At 62.6% G+C, this 16,240-nt stretch overlaps 1 protein-coding gene across 2 annotated transcripts in view; it reads left to right on the forward strand.

Annotated features, from left to right (window-relative positions):
* The first annotated feature begins 3,660 nt into the window (after positions 1-3,660).
* The window catches only part of MPRIP (myosin phosphatase Rho interacting protein), a 72,926-nt gene continuing 60,346 nt past the window's right edge, over positions 3,661-16,240 (forward strand). For both annotated transcript variants that reach the window (XM_084296002.1, XM_084296003.1), the window contains exons 1-3: positions 3,661-3,794; positions 13,515-13,592; positions 14,564-14,629. In XM_084296002.1, coding sequence (XP_084152128.1) covers positions 3,675-3,794; positions 13,515-13,592; positions 14,564-14,629 — 264 coding nt within the window. In that variant the 5' untranslated portion in view covers positions 3,661-3,674. The remainder of the gene's footprint in view (positions 3,795-13,514; positions 13,593-14,563; positions 14,630-16,240) is intronic.

The following is a 16,240-nucleotide window of genomic DNA, read 5'->3' on the forward strand; positions in this document are numbered from 1 at the left end:
AAGGGAAACCCTCACAGGCGCCAGCCGGTCCCAGCCTGGATCCAGCAGGGATCCCAGGGCTTTAAACACCAAATCCTCCCCTCTCCCCTGGGCATCCGTCCGTCTGGCTCCAGCGTAATGACGGCGAGGTGGAGGCACAGGGAGACGAAACGACTCGCCCGAGGTCACGCGAGGAGCGATGGCCACGCAGGGGGAGCGCCCAAGCGTCCTCCTCCTGCCCCGGCAGCGCCTGGCCCTGCAGGAAGAAACATCCCATAAAAGTTTTCCTACAAAACAGGGTGGCTCCTGGGGTCCTGTGTGACACAGCCACACATCCCATGTCCCCATCCTGGTGATGTCCTCACGGGTGGAGGTGGCTGCTTGTGGGGAGCACGCGATGGGGAGCGGGTGCTGCTTTGTGGTGGGGTTTTTGGTGCCACCAAACCCTTTTTCTGGGGCAGGGGGGGTCGGTGGTGCCCTTCCCGTGCCGGGGCCGGTGCAGCCAGCCCCGGTGACTAACACCTCCTGGTTTTCAGCTTGTTTACCTGGCGCTGAGGCTTCGCTTGGGATTGCTGACTCACCACAGCACCTTCCCCTTCTGCCACCGCAGCTCCCTGACGAATACTTTCCATTTTCCCATTATTTTAATTGCCCTACTTGGAGAAAACTGCTCCGGACCGGCTCTGGGCTGCTATGCACAGCCGGGCATCCCCGCAACGGGGGCGTTGGGGACGGGATGGGGGGGCTGCCCATCACAGCAGCATGCACGGGAGCACTTGGTGCCTCCGGCCGTGCCGGGACCTGCCGGCACGGGGGGCACGTGCAAGGAGTCGAGTTTTTTGGCAGCCCCGCTCACTGCACCCATCCATGGCAGCAGGCGGGCGGCCGGCGGCAGCGCACGGACGCTGGCTCCTGCCTGGCTGAATGCAGCTCGACAGGTTTATGGAGAGGCTCGTCCCGTTCGGCTGGATTTTTGGGAAGGCTGGAGCCAGCCCCGGCACCAGCCGCTTCCCCGCGAGTGCTGCCGGCCCCGGCGCCAGGTCGCGGCCCCGAGCCGTGGCACCACTCGGGGAGGGGATGCTGGCACCGTGGCTCTGCCTGGTGTGTCGTGGCAGCACCCTTGGGCACCCAGGGAAGGGACACAGACCCCACAGAGTCCCCCGAGCATCAGTTGGGGGTGCAGAGGTCCCCCCGTGCTCCTCTCCCCCAGCCCCATAGCCAAAGGCCTCCGGGGAGCATTGCCATGGGTGTGCTGGGGGTCGCGCCGCTGCTCTGGGAGGTGCTGGGGAATAATTCAGCAACATCAAGGGATGGGGGGACAGGAAAACAGGGAATTGGGGCAGGAAAATGAAATCCAAAGGGGTGTCCTGTGGTCATGTGGATGGTGGGTGTTGGGTCCACGGTGATGGCATCAGGGACTGCAAATCCCCAAAGAGAAACCCCCTCCTTGCCTGGAGGAGGGCCGCCTCGCTTTTAGGGCTTTAGGGTCAAGAGAAAGGTGAGAAATCCACCCCAAAGCAGCAAGGCACAGGGCTGGGAGCTGGGAGCATCACACGAACGGGGCTAATAGGGTGGACGATATGGGGTTGGGGGGCACACGGCGGTGCTACCGCTCCCCGTGGGCAACCCCAAACCTTCCCCATCCCGTCCCCACAGCGGCACGTCGCGCCGTGCGTGCTCCGAGTGGCAGGAGGGCTGAGGGATGATTAAAGAGGCCTTTGATGAAGGCAAAAAATTAATAAACAAGCTCGCAACCCTGCCGGCCTCTATTTACCGGCGGGTGCCGGCGCGGCGAGGCCGCCGAGGCCTGGTGCCACATCAAACGCTGGGGCAGCGCCTGGCCGAGGGGACGGCGGCCTCGCCTCCCACGGGTTTTGTTCCTGGTCCCTATGGGGCCGTGAGGAGGTCGGCGGGGCCGATCCTAAAAGCAGGGCCCCGTCCGGAGCCGGCGGGGGCTGTGGGGGCCATCCTGAGGGACACATGGGTCGGGGTGTGGTGTGGAGGTGCCGCTTGGCACGCTCACCCCATCGCCTTGTGGGGTTGGCATTGCCACATCTCCATCCCTAATGGTGCCCCCCCCAGCACGCCCGGTGTCCCCAAATGTCCCTGCTGGCCCCCTGGGATCAAGGCTGGCACCCAACCATGGCACCCATGGGTCCCTCGGCCTCCCCCTTATCACCGTGCCGGTTCCTTATCACCCTGCTGGGCAAACAGGATCTCCCCACGGGCCCCAGGGTGGTGGCACGGGGCGGGGGAGGCACCCCTGTCCCTGTTTGTCCCTGTTTGTCCCCCCCCCATGGGGTCAGGGTTACCAGGGTGGTGTTTTTGCTGTGGGGGGTGGCACCTGGGGGCTGGGGTGTGCCCCCCCCCCAATTTGGGGGGGTATTTTGGGGGGGTCAGCCCCTTGCTGCTTGCATTTCATGGCTGGGGGGGGGGCTGGGCTGTGCATAGGGGTGTATGGGGGGGTCCCAATGCATGGAACGGTGCCGGGGGGGCTGTGCAATGCTGGGGGGGGGCTTGTGCATGGTGTGGGGGGGTCGTGCATGGTATGGGGGGGTTGTGTATGGTGGGGGGGGTCGTGTATGGTGTGGGGAGGTCGTGCATGGTATGGGGGGGTCGTGTATGGTATGAGGGGGTAGTTTATAGTGGGGGGGGTCTTCCATGGTGGGAGGGGGTTGTGTATGGTATGGGGGGGGGTCGTGCATGGTGTGGGGGAGTCGTGCATGGTACGGGGGGGGTTGTGCATGGTATAGGGAGGTCGTGCATGGTATTGGGGGGGGTCGTGGATGGTGTGGGGGGGTCGTGCATGGTATGGGGGGGTCATATATGGTATGGTAGGGGGCGTGCATGGTATGGGGGGGTCCGTGCATGGTGTGGGTGACCTCTGTGCACGCCGGGGGGCTGTGCACCGTGTGGGGGCTGTGCACGGTGTGGGTGCTTTGCAGGGTGCATGGGGGCCATGCACGGAGCTGGGGGGGGCCCAGCCCAGCGCCCCCCCCCCCCGGCCCCGCCCCCAGCTGTCAGCACCGCCCGCCGCGCGCCCTCCCTTCTCCTTGCACCCCATTGGCCGCAGCGCCCTATTGTTACCAACCTCCTCCCACCACCATTGGCCACAGCGCACGTCAATCTCCACCCACGCCCCTCCTCTCCCTCCCGAGCCCGCCAGCTGGGCGCTTCGCAGCCCGCGCCTCCAGGCCACGCCCACCTCCCTCTAAACCACGCCCGCCTCCCCTTTAGGCTACGCCCCCTCAATCCCCGCCCCGCGGGCGGGGGCTGGGCGGCCGTGCGCGCTCCCGCTGCGCGCTCCCGCCCCGCGGTGCTGCGCGCTGCCCGCCGAGGGGGCGGCCGCCGCGCCTGGCTCCCGTTTTTCCACCGATTTTTTTTTTTTTTTTTGTAATTTCGATTTTCGGGGGGACACTTTCTCATTTTTATTTTTTTCCTTTTTTTTTTATTTTTCCTTTTTTTTTTTTTCCTTTTTTTTCCTTTTTTTTTTTTTTTTTGCCTATTTTTTTTAAACTCCCCCCAAATTCTTTTTGGCGCCCCCCCCCCAAAAAAAAAAAAATATTTATATAAATCCGGCCATGGGCTCGGTGCTGGCAGCAGTGGCCAGGGGGCGGCCGGCGGGGGGGCGCTGATTTAAAGGGGGGGGGGGGGGGTGGTCGGGGGCGCGCAGAGCGGGGGGGGGCGCGCGCACCATGGCCGCCAAGGACAACCCGTGCAGGAAGTTCCAGGCCAACATCTTCAACAAGAGCAAGTGCCAGAACTGCTTCAAGCCCCGCGAGTCCCACCTGCTCAACGACGAGGACCTCAACCAGGTGGGGGCCGACCCCAAAAGCCACGCTTTTCGCCCCAAAAACCGCCCCGCGCTGCTCGGTGCCCAACCGCCCCGCTTGGTTCTGTGGGTTGGAACCCGCTGCGGGGTCTTTTAGGGTGGTGGTGGGGTCCTATAGGTGGTGGTGGGGTGCTATGGGTGCTTTCCGGGTGGTGGCGGCACCCATGGGTGCCCCCCAGGTGGCCCCAGGCTCCCAGGGGTTCTGTAGGGTCCCGTCGGTGCTTCCCGGCTCTATGGGTGCTGTGGGTTTCTGCTGGCCCCACTGTTGGCAGAGGGACCCGTGGGTTCTCCGGGGGTCTCAGGGGGTGCCCGCTGGCCCCGTGGATAGCGTGGGGTTCCATGGGTGCTGCCAGCTCCTGTTGGTTATGGGTCCCGTGGGATGCCTGCTGACCCCATGGGTAGCAACGGGACCCACGGATCCCTGGTCCTATAGGGTGTCCGGGGGTCCCATAGGGTGCCTGCAGGCCCTATGCATACCTGGGTGTCCCACAGGGCACCCAGCACCCCACAGGCACCCACTGGTCCCCCGTCCCACCCCAGTGCCCCCCTCCCTTTGGGGTCACGGGTACTTGGGGGTGACCCCAGCCCCTATTAGGGTGCGGGGTGGGTGGCAGCAGCTAGGGGGGATCCTATGGGTGCTATCGGGAGATGCCAAAAGTCCCAGGGAACAAAAACTCATCTAGAACCCAACCAGCCCCCCCGGGGTGCTGTGGGCACGGCCCCCCGGCCCTATAGCACCCCATATTTCCCGGGGAGGGGAGCGGAAGGCGATCGCCGCCTGTTCCTGGGCAGGCTGGGGCGGGAATGGGCCTTCCTCCTCCTTCCCCTCCTCTTCCTCCTGCCAGGCCTCACGCAGCCCCCCCCCCCGTGACCCCTTTCTGGCCCACCCGGCACCCAACACCACAAGGATTTGGGGTGCGGGGGTGTTAGGGGGGACACGACACCGCTCTCCCCCTTTTTCCCCCCCCCAGTGCGGAAAGGTGTCGGGGCTGGGGGGGCTGCCACCGCTGCCGATCCTATTATGGCAATGAGATCAGACATATTGCTTGGGGTGTGTGTGTGTGTGTGGGGTGTGTGTGTGTGGGGGGGGGGGTGAGCGGGACATAATGAAATCTGAGGGCTAATATGGAAAAAATGTAACTGGAAAAAATGCCGTGGTGTGTGCGGGAAGGGGCGGGCGGGGAGCGTCGCCGCCGTGCCCAGACAAAGGAGCCGGCCCGGAGGGTGCTGAGGCTGAGCCCCCCCCCCCAAAAAAAAAAGAAAAAAAGGGTCCGGTTGACCCCCTGGTGCTGCCCCGTGTAGGGTTTCGCCGCCTCTTGGATGCGATAATGTTAAATATATTTTTTTTAGGGGGTCAAAGTGCCGGCTGTGTAGGGCCCGATGGCACTGGGGGGCTTGAGGTGGTTTGAGGAGACCCCTTGGGGGCTTTGTTTCCCTGGGGGCCGTGGTGGGGACCGACCCCTGGCAGCCCCCACAGGGATGGACGGGGTCACCCCAAACCCCGCAGGCAGGATTGGGGCCTGGGGCTCTGCTTGTGGGGGGGGAGAACACCTCGATCCCATACGGCTGCTCCCTCGCGGCCCTGGGGAAGCCTGCAGAGAAGATGGAGGCTCCGGCAGCGGGTGGTGCACGCACACCCTCCCTCCCCGTCCTCCCTCCACCAGGACCCCCGGGGTGCACCCCCTGGGCTAACGGTTCGTTTCCCGGCCCCGGATCGTCTTTTATTATCGTTATGGGGTTTTATTTATTTATTAAAAGAAGCCCGGTTTGGGGAGGGGGCGTCCCGTGCGGAGGGGCCGCGGCGGGGCTCGCCTGGAGCCGGGCTGGAAAAGTCCTTTTGAGTCATCTGACCTTTCCGCTTGGCTGGCAGGAAAGGTGAAGGTACTTCGCACTTACGCACTCGTGTCCCTTTTGGCTTTTTATCCTATAAAAAATCCCTGCGGGGGCGTCGGGAGCCGCCCCTCCGGCTTCCTGGGTGCTCCGGGGCTCCGGGACCCGCTCCCCTGTGCCAAGCGTCCCAAACGTTTGGTGGTGGTGCTGGCTTTGGGAACAAAACCCGGAGCGGGGCCGGGGGCGATCCGGCCCCAAACATCGGGATTAACGAGCTGCAGCTCCCTAATGGTAATCGGACTTAGCGCGTCCAACTTCAAAGGGCTGCGTGGATGCTAAGTCCCAAATCCCGGGAGCTCTCCGTTCACGAGTTGTTTTCGTGTGCGGCCGTGCTGCCGGGGGGGTCAGCACGATTTGGGGTGGCTGCGTGCGGTCCTGTCACCTTTTGGGGTCCTGTTTGTCCCCTCTTGGGCTGCAGGTGACGCGTCCTTGGCCCCCAAACCTTGTTCAAGCCTCCGGGGCGCCCTGGTGGCACGGAAAAAACTGGGTCAGGCATTTCATCCGCTTCTTCCCCGGGGAATATCTGCTGCTGCGTGCGCCCCGCTGTGGGTGCTCGGTGCCCTGCCGATGTGTGGTGCTGCTGGCAGGATCCGGCCCCTGCCCGGCCGGGACGTGGAGCAGCAGCGGGGTTTGGGGTGCTGCTGAAGTGCCACCCATCGCCAGCTCCCCTTGTGCTGCCCCATTCCCAGCGACGGAGAAATTCCCTTTTGGTAGGAATTCCCTTTTTCCTGGCAATTTGCGCCCAGGCCCTTGTAACCTCCTGGCAACCCCTTGTGTGGATCGGCCTTCCTGGGGAGGATGGATGTTTTTTAGGGGTTCCTGGTGACCTTTTTCCATCGCCAGTTTAGAGCCTGGCCCCGTCGATGGGAGCCCCAAGGAAAGCAGCCGGGACTTGGCAGGGCTGTGGGGGGATGAATATAGGACCAGGCATATGTGAGCGTCCCTGCATTTGGGTCGCAGGGAAAACAAAGCCCCCCCAAAACAGGAACAGGCTGGGAATTAACCTCCAAATTACGCCTGGCCTGAATTGGAAGAAGAGCAGGGCGTAAAGCAGTTGCTTTTAATTTTCTCCATGCGTGCGCTCTCTCGGGGCATGGGGACTGGCACAGATAGAGGAATTTGAGGACGCCTTCCCAGCTACCAGTGTCTTCTTTCTTTCCTTTTTTTTTTTTTTTTTTGTGTTGTGAGATCATGGCACGGATGCCCGAAGGACCACCCAGTTAGAAAATGGTGCTGCAGACTTTCCCACCGCCTCCTCCTGCCCTGGCCCGTGGTGCCCCGGCAGCGAATTTGGTTATTTCCATTTTCCTTTTGGACCTTATCCCCTTCCTCCCGTCCTAAACAGCCCCGAGGCTGGCGACTGGTGGCCTTGGGTGCAGCGGGTGAATCCCCGCTGCCGGCCACCTCGCCCCGAGCATCGTCCCTGTAGCTGAGCCCTTTGCCCCAGCACCCTGAGCTTTGCTGTGGGGCGTTGCACTGCCCTTAGGGCCACGGAAGAAGAGGGCTCGTGTCCAGCCACGGCTGAAGCAGGAGGCTGGGGAGCTGCCTGTGGGATGTGCCGACCCTACAGCAGCTCTGCTTCGTGCCACGCAGCACCGCTGACCTTAAAGAGAGTGAGAAACCAAAGGGGTTTTGGGGTGGTTTGCCCTGATGGGGCTGGGTTGGGGTCATATCCTGGTGCTGTAAGGGCAGCAGAGGTGAGGGGTTGTGGCCAGGGCACGCTTTTGCCATCCCCCTCCTGCTCCTGGGGGGGCGGAGGAGAAGCCCCCTCTTTGCTGGAAAGCAGCCCCCGCACGTGCATTGCCGGCTGCTTGTATCATGCTGCAAAAATCCGCCGTTAATCGACGAATTATTAGGGCCAAACAGGGGGGAGATTCTCTGCAAATGTCAAACCCGCCTCCCCCGGCCGCTGCAGCAAGCAGGAATTCGGGACCGGGGGGACGTGCCCCGGTGTCCCTGGGTGGCTGTCCCTCGTGGGCCACATCCCGGCCTTGGGGAGCACTGTGCAAGCTGGGGAGGACTTGGGAGGGATATAGGGTTGGGTTTAGGGCCGGCTTTGGGTGCTCTTGACCCCCTTTGTGGCCCGGGGGATGGGCACGGCGGTGCCCAGTGCTGCTTGCGGCCCCTTCGCATGCTTCTGTGCTGCTGCGTGGCGCCGCACCTTATCTGCTCCGGCACCCGAGGAAGCGATAAATCCCCTCGCCGGCACTCTGGAGAGATGTTGTGGCTTCTCCAGGGCGCCGGGGGAGCTCCGTCGTGGGTGGGAGGTGGCTCCGAGCCTGCTCGCTGCGGGGACACTGCGCTCTGGGAGCGGGAGCGGGGCTCACAGGACCCTTGCCTTCTCTCCTCTGCTCCTGTTTCGCTGCCCCTTGATAAAATGCCTGTGCAAACTGCAATCAGCCTCCCCAAAATCTTGCTTTGACTGGGGTCAGGGCTCAGGGATTGGCACGAAGGCTGAATTCAGCCTTTCCCTTCCTGCTCCTCCAGTCGATCGGTCCTGCTGCCCACGCAGCTCTCTGCCCGGGCAGCGCCCGGCTTTGGGGTCAGCTCTGGGCAGCCCGGCCTGGTTTGGCCTCGTCCCGCATGGGTGGTTAAAGCCTGGCCCCGCTGATTTGCAGCTTTGGCCGCGGACGGGCTGTGCAAATGGGTTTTTTGTGGCAGAGGTGGCCGCAGGGTGCTGGCCCTGCTCGCCCGGGGCACGGCGAGCATCGGGGTTTGGCCCCCACGTCCCCTGCACGTCGCCAAGTGGCAAGTGGCAAAGGGGAAATACTGCGTGAACGAGGGAACCCAGATGTGAGCAGCTTCACTGCCGGGGCCGGGCTGCACCTTCCTGGCCCTCGGGGTGGTTGTTGGAGTGTGGATTGGGGTAGGAGTGTGGATTGGGGGCGCTGCTGGGGTCGCTGGCTGGGTGCTGCAGGGCTCCGCGGGCCGTGCTGGGAGCACGCCGAGCATGAAACGATCGCTGCCTGTTCCTAGAAGCTGTGCTCGGGAAGCCTGCTTGGTTTTCTGACCCCGTTCCCACCCCGAACACCTTCCCCATTCCTGCAGGGTGACGGCTGCCCCAGTGACGCTCTCCGGTGCTCAGAGGTGCGCAGAACCCGAGAGCGGGGCTGAAACCGCCCGGATTTCCTCTTTCGAGGTTGCAGGCACGCTGCTGGCGGTGATATTTTCCTAGGGCTTTGCCAAAAAAAACGCGTCCCTGGTTCGGGAGGTGGCACGCAGGGGGTGCTGACCCTGGGAGCTGCGACCCAGAGGTGCACGGGGAGCTGCAGGGGGGGTTCCCCTTTGGTGAATATCGGGGCTAAGCCCCAAAAGGTGGCAGGATGTGAGTTACCGTGAGCTCAAACACAGCCAGGGCCAGGCTGGGGCTGTCATTTTCTCGCAGAGCTGCTCAAAACCACGGGGCTGACCCCCAAGTGCAGGGCTCCGGGCGCTGAGCATCGTCGCGGGCAGAGGTTACAGCTCTCCAGCAATGGTCCTTTTTTTTTTTTTTTTAATTTACTTTTATTTTTTAATTTTCCCCTTCCCACTCGGTTGCCGAGCCTGAACAAAACCAGCCCTGCCTCCACCCGAGACAGGCTGATTACGTCTGCCGGCAGCCTAAACAGATTATCCCTCCCGCCACGCGCTCGGAGCCAGGAGGCTTCTTCCGGCGACGGCTTCGGGTTTCCCTCGATGCACCCCGGGGTGGGTCGGGACCGGCTGCCGGGACCCCATCCCCACCCTGCCCGCTGTCCCCGCACCCCGATGGGCACCCGGGTGCTTTGCCATGAGGCTGGCCACAAAGGGAGACTTGGTTTTCGGTCCCCAGCTCATGGGGTTGCTTCTTCCTCCTGGAAGGTGGCTCCTGGCGTTTGGAGGAGATGATTTTTTTGGGGGAAATGTGTGTGGTTTTATGGGCTGAGGCTCACGGCACGCATGCACGCGGCAGGGACACCACTGGAGGCACAAATCCAGCCAAACGGGCGTGCTGGTTGGTGTCACAGCCCCCGTTTGGCCCCGTAACCCCCTGCTCCACGTGCTGGCCCGCTCCAACAACCCCTCCTGCCCGTTGGAAGCGGGTCACCTCGCCTCCTCCACCCCGTTGCCCGGGGGTCCCTGCGTCACCCCGCTCTTTGAGAGGCTCCGAGCAGCTCCCCGCGCCCATCAAACCCAACCCCAGGCTGCTGGGAGCTGTGCCGGCGGGGTGAGAGGGGCGCCTGGGCAGCGTCAGCTTGACAGCCTGCTGTAAACCGAGCTGGGGCCGCTTCCTTCTCCGCTTCCTCCTGCTCCTCCTGCTGCCAGCTCCGGCCCGGCACACCTCTGGGTGCGACCCATGGACGGATGGATGGACATACGGACACGGTGGCAGGATGGTGACACCTGAGAGGAGGTGAGGGGGGCACTCAAAGCACCGTCCCTACCTGGGCAGCTTGCCCTGGATCGGAGGAACCTGGGTGTTCCCCGGAGGTGCCACCAGAAGCTGCGCAAGGACAGCACCACGGGGGTGCTGCGGGGCTCCGACCTGGCCATACACCCACCCTGGTGGTGCCCTTGCCACGCACACACACACACACACAAATCGCTTCTTTTCCAGGCTGCACGTTCCTCTCCGGGGCAGCTTCGGCACCTCCCGTGCCGGGTGGCGGCGGGCGTTCGGCTTCGTCACCGCGAGCCGTGCCGGAGGAACCGGCTCTCCTCTTCCTGCCCCACCCCGGGAGTGGATGCGCCGTGGTGCCGTCAGCGCCTTCCCTCTGCTTGGCTCCGTGCTGCGGCTCGCCGACCCGCTGGGTGCTGCTTTTGGGGGAAAACAGAGCCCCCCCGGCACCCTACGAGGCCGCTGCCTGCGGTAAAGCAGCCGGGAGCTCCCCATCCGACAGCCCGCGAGATCCCGGGGGGCATCCCTGGAATCCCAGCCTCCTTCTTCCATCTCTCGGCGCGAGGTCGGACGGATCAGCTTGGCCGGGAGAAGTTTTTGCTGCGAGTCGTGCTCGGTGCTGGGCGTTGTTTCCTCCTTTTCCTGAGCTCCGGAGGAAGCCGGAGGCTCCTGGCACGGCACCGCTCCCACGGCGGCATCGAGCAGGTTTATTCCAAGCAGGGCAGGCTCCATGCAGGTGCGATGGGTTTATTTCAGGCTTTCTCTCCTCGTTTCGGTCGTCTCCTTTTCATTTAGGCTCATCCCTCTCTGGGCATTGCCTTTTAGCAGTGGCTTGTGTTGGTTTGGCTTTAAAAAAGCGCTGCTGAGCGCTCATCTGCGGGGAGACGGAACCGGGCTGCCCACGCCGGCTGCCTCTAATTCCTACCTTTCAGCTATTTTGGTTTCAATATCCGCAATTGGATGCTTCTGCTGGAATAAGTATAGTCCTGGGGTGCTTTTTTATCACGCCGGTGAAGAAACGACCGCGCACTGTGTTAAGGTCGTGTATTTCAGGTGCTGGGCGCTTTGTACGCAGCCGGCTGAGCCAAAATTGGAGAGTTTTAAGGCAAAAAGGATGCCTGCTGAGGGGCAAGTAGGGCAGGGCGGCAGGCCTGGGTGGAGGCTGCTCGCTGCTGGCCTTGGTGGAGGTGGTTCAGGATTGCTTCATCCCCGGTGTCAGGCGTGGGCGTGCTGGGGGTGCCGTGCCGTGTACGGGGTCTGGTACGGGGGTTTGTGCACGGGGCTGAGCTTTTTGGGGTTTGGCCATGCCCAGGGGCATGGAGAGAAAGGTCGGGGCGAGGAGGAGGGCTGTGCCCTGGTGGTTTGGCTCCCGGTGGCATCGCCACCTCGGGTTCCTCGGCGTGGTGGCGCTGGGCGTCGGGGACGCCGCGTCCTGCCTCCGCTGTCATCCTCTTCCTCGTTCCCGACAGCGAAGGGCGCACGTGATACCTCCCAAACCACCTTGGGGGCTTGGCTCAGGGGCTCACCTCGGGCGCTTCCCGTGGTAATTTGGAGACCCCTCGCCCGTGCGCCCCGTTTCCATAAGAGTGGGGTCGCCTGGATTAACGTGGGATTTCACAATTCTGCTTCTCCCCGGGAGCGCAAGAGGCGTTGAGGAAAAGCCACCGCAAGCCCGGGCCGCGTGGGCGGACGCAGCCACAGCCCGGCACGTCGGGGAGCGGCTGTGACAGTCCCAGAGCCCCCGCTCCAAAGTCCTGGCGTGGGCACGGGCTCGGCGGCGTCACCGGCACCCCGGGGTGGGGACGCGCCGGGGGAGCTCCACATGGGGCTGGGGACCATGGGGACCACGGGCGAGCAGGGCTCCGGCACCCAGGTGAGCAGGACGGGGGGCACTGGGGGTCCCCAGACCCCGTTAGGGCTGGGGCTGGCGGTGCCATCGGGTGCTGCCCTGCACCAGCAAAGCCCCCCCTGGATTTTGGGGCCAGGTGGGTGCCGCGGGACGGAGCGGGGGAGCCTCTGCCAAAATTTGGACCCCCTCAAAAAGAGAGGGGGGAGGTGGCTGTGCTCAACCCGTGTTTTCCCAGCTGTCGGGAGAGCAGCACCTAAAGCCCATACGTCCCGCGGCGGAGGGGGGTGAGAGATTTTTGTTATTCCTTCCCGCTTTATAAACAGTAAAACGACTCCTCCGGTTCGCTTCCAGTTTGCTTACTCAGTGCTTCATGCGTTTGACAGTTTTTGGTGCATAGGCAGTTTTCTTCTATTGTTTGCAGGGATTTTTCCAGAGGGGAAACTTTTCTTTCTTTTCTTTTTCTTTTTCTTTTTTTTTTTTTTTAACATTACAAAACCACAGAAACTGGCAGGAGGAATCTAGGGGAGGTACTGAATTGGAAACAGTCTTAAGATTTCAGGAGTAAGAAAAAAAAAAAAGAAAAGATTAACCAAGTCGTTTCGAAGGGTGCTGGGAACACAAATTCCCTCTGCTGTGTGGATGGCCGTGGACAGCTCGTGGTGGGAAGCAGCATCCTCTGAGCCAGGGGGGAGCTCCTGAAGCTGGATCTGCCCCGGGTTTCCTCCCTCCTGGCCTCTCCCCGGAGCCGGTGTGGCAATGCCGGGCTGCTCTTGCGCTAGGAATTGGCCCCAGCCCTTGCCAGGAATGGGGCTGGCTCAGGTCCCGTAGGAGGAGCGGTGCCCGCGGGACGCTGCGGGGGCTGCCGTGCCCCCTCCCCGTGCCCGGTGCCCGTCCCCATCTCACCATCCCGTTGATCCGGGGGGGGGCACCACGGGCGCAGCATCCACACCAGCTCACGGATGGCTCCTCACCAAAACCGCTGGTGGAAAGAGCCTTTTTTTTTTTCCCTCCCCCAGCTGATAAATGGCAGTGCTGTGCTGCATTTCTTTCCGGGTATTTTTTCCCTTTCTGCCTGTGGCTGAGCGAGCCGTGTTCCCCCCCCTGGCTCTGACCTTCCTGCCCGCTCGGCTGTCGGCCGGGGAGGGGGGGTGCCGGGTCTGGCCGCACACTGGATCACTGCCAGCGCTGCCTGGTTTTTCCTCTGTTAATTAATAAAAGGAAAAGGGCGAGCTCTCCCTCAGAGCACGTGTGTTTTTTTTTATTTTTCTGCCGGGCAGGGGCACGCTGTGGACGGCCAGGGGGGCTGCGGGTGAGGATGGGCTCTGCAGCCCAGCGCTCGGTGCTCTGCGGCCAGGTTGCTGGTTGTGGCGTGGATTTTTGTCTTTGCAAACCCACATCTCGGTCTCGCACACACCACGAGTTGCCATCGAGCCTCCAAAAAGTCATCCTGGACTGAATTTGCCCGTGGTCAGGAGCCGGAGCTCGTGAAGCCACCTCCTCCCCGGCCACATCTTTACGCAGGCTCCTGCGCTCCCCTCCCACGTGCCCCCCGGTGCCGATGCCCCCCGTGCGGCTCCAGCTGACGCTTCTCTGCTGTTTCTTTGCAGGCCAAACCCATTTATGGTGGCTGGCTGCTGCTGGCCCCCGAAGGAACGGACTTTGACAACCCCGTCCATCGCTCCCGGGTAAGCACAACCCCACGGGGTGGGTGCAGGCAGCCCCGGGGGTGACGCAGGCTCCTGGGCCCCTCTGTCACGTGCCCAAAAGGCTCTCGGTGCTGCTAGCCATAATAAAACCTCTTCCCTGTGTTAGGTTTTGACCTCAGCCCGGGGTATGTGCCATTATTTGGAGTCACAGCTGGTGGCAGGCCTGTTTGTTGCACACCGTGGGGACGTGGGACTCTGTTTCCCCCCCTCCAGGAGCAGAGATCCTTGGCAGTTTTGCTTGTCCCCGAGCACCTTGGACTTTGCCCGACGGGCTGAGAAAAGCGAGATAAGAATTGCTGCACTGGGGCTATGAATCTGGGACTTTTTTTTTTTATATATTATTATTATTTATTATTTCAGCCTGCTCAACCAGTTTCTGCTCTGGGCTGAAAACAGCCTGGCACCCGCACAAAAAGGCAGATTTCCAGCCAGATCAGCTCTCCAATCTGGTGTGCCGTGCGGCTGCACAAACAGCGAGGCCGGTGATGGGGCTGCTGGGGGCGTTTGGCACAGCACCCTGCCCGCCGCTGGTCATTTTTCTGCACAATTAACCCAGGTGGCTCGGGGTCAGCCCCAGTGAAGGGTGGAGTGGGGTTACCAGGTGGGGAAGCCGCCCCAAAACATCCTCTTCTTGGGTGCCCCCAGAGCCAGGCAGCGAATGCGCAGCGAGCGATGCGCTCTGCACCCCAAATGTGTTGTGTAGGACACCATGGGGGTGAGCACAAACCCTGCTGCAATTCATCACCAATTCAGGATTCAGGGCCAATCCCTGCATCTCTGGGGGCTCCTCTTTGCTTTTTTGGCAACTGCTTCTCTTTGCAGCCCTGTGCTCGGAGGCACCGGGGTGCGTGCCCCGCTGTCACGCGTTCCCTTGGCTCCAGGGGGGATTTCGGTGCCTTTTTTCCATCTCCGTGGGTGGGAATAACCCTCCTCTCTGCCTTCTCTTGCAGAAATGGCAGCGCCGCTTCTTCATCCTCTACGAGCACGGGCTGCTGCGCTACGCCCTCGACGAGATGGTGAGTGCTGCCTGGCAAACCCGGGGCATCGCTGGTGGCGGTGGCGCTCCCGGTGCGTGGCACGGGGACATCCCTGTCATCTCCTGGAGCTTTGTGGCCAAGCCCAGGCATTGCAGGGTGCTGGAGAAAACTCGTTTTTGGTGTAAACCAGCAGTGGGAGCGTGCTGCTGGCAGATCTGGTGCAAGTGAGGGGTCATCTGGCTCGGTGTGCTGTCCCCAGGGTGCCCCACGCCTCCTTCCCGTCCCATTCTTCGGTGCTTGCTGGGGTTTGGTGGCAGAGAATCATCTTGGCTGTGTTTGGAAGGAGACAGCGATGCCCGTGGAAAGTAGGTCAGCTGGGACACCTTCCCTGGGAGCAGCATCCCTGCAAAAAGAGAGGTTGGGGAAGGAAGGAAAGAAAGAAATTCTCCCGTCTGTTGCAAGCCCCCAGCGGGATCAGCCTTGCCGTGCCCACCCTGGGCACCGTGGGGCACGGAGGGTGCGTGGAGCAGAGCGAGAGCCCTGCTCTTGTCTGTTTGTTTGTTTGTAGTGTTTGCTGGGGTCGCTCCAAGTCCCGTGAATAATTTAAATGCCTCGGATGGGAGGCGTGGAGGCTCTCGGGACGGTTTTAGCGTTGCAGCAACCTGGCCGCGCGCTGGGCCGGTGTTTCGGGTCGTGCTACCAAAGAAAGGCAGCGTGCAGCTGGCTGCTGTGGGGCAATGCCCTGATAACGAGGAGGAGGCGTGGAAGGGTGTTGGGAAATGTCATGTTTATGTTTTTTTTTTGCTGCTTTGCATCCCAGGGAGGGTGACCTGCCCCAGGCACCGCTGCGTTGGGGCAGGAGCAGACAGGCAGCGCCCCAGCCCCGTGCCCTGTCCTTTGGGTCTTGAGTCCCCACGCCCAGGGGGCACGCAGAGGGCTGGGGGAGCATCCTGCAGGTCTCTGACACCCCTTGGGCTGGCAGGGAAGGGAAAAAGTGGAAAAAACAACAAAAAGAGAGCACGAGAGGAACGTTACCTCTCCGTACAGAGATGCTCTCCTGCACCAGCCCGTGGCACGGTGCCGCTGCAGCCCACCGGGGCTCCCCACCTCCTCCACCACCAAGGAGGAGCAACGGGGCCGGGGCTTTGCACAGGATAATTTTGGCTTTTTGCACAGGGAGGGATCTGCCTTGCAGCCCTGTCACAGGGGCGATTTACTGGTGTGCTCCCCGGGGGTGCCCCTGGAAGCGGGGTGGGGGTCCCACGGAGGGGGCGGCCGCCGCAGCGCACCGGGAGCCGGGCAGCAGCTGGCCGGAGACCTCCCAGGCAGCCGGGCGAGCGGATGGAATTGCTCTGCCCTGAACCTGTTAGACATTAATTTTTGCGGCTTTGGCAATTTCTGCTCTTATTAAAAGGCGGGGAGGAGGGGAGGAAGGCGTGGGATCGGGAGGGGAGCCCACGGGCTGGCGGCAGCGGCGGAGACGCCGGGCTGAGGTACCCACGGGCAGCCCCCGGCCTCTTCTTCTTCCTCCCCCAGCCCCGAGCGGCGTGTTCGTCACCAAAGGGCACATCTGTTTGCAAGCTGGGGTCAGCAGCTAATGAGCTGCTGCCCTGAAAGCAGGCTGGGAGGGGACCAAGAGCTGTAGTTGGC

Source organism: Netta rufina (genome assembly GCF_964035555.1).
Source record: "Netta rufina genome assembly, chromosome: 15".
In the NCBI taxonomy this organism is placed as follows: Eukaryota; Metazoa; Chordata; class Aves; order Anseriformes; family Anatidae; genus Netta; species Netta rufina.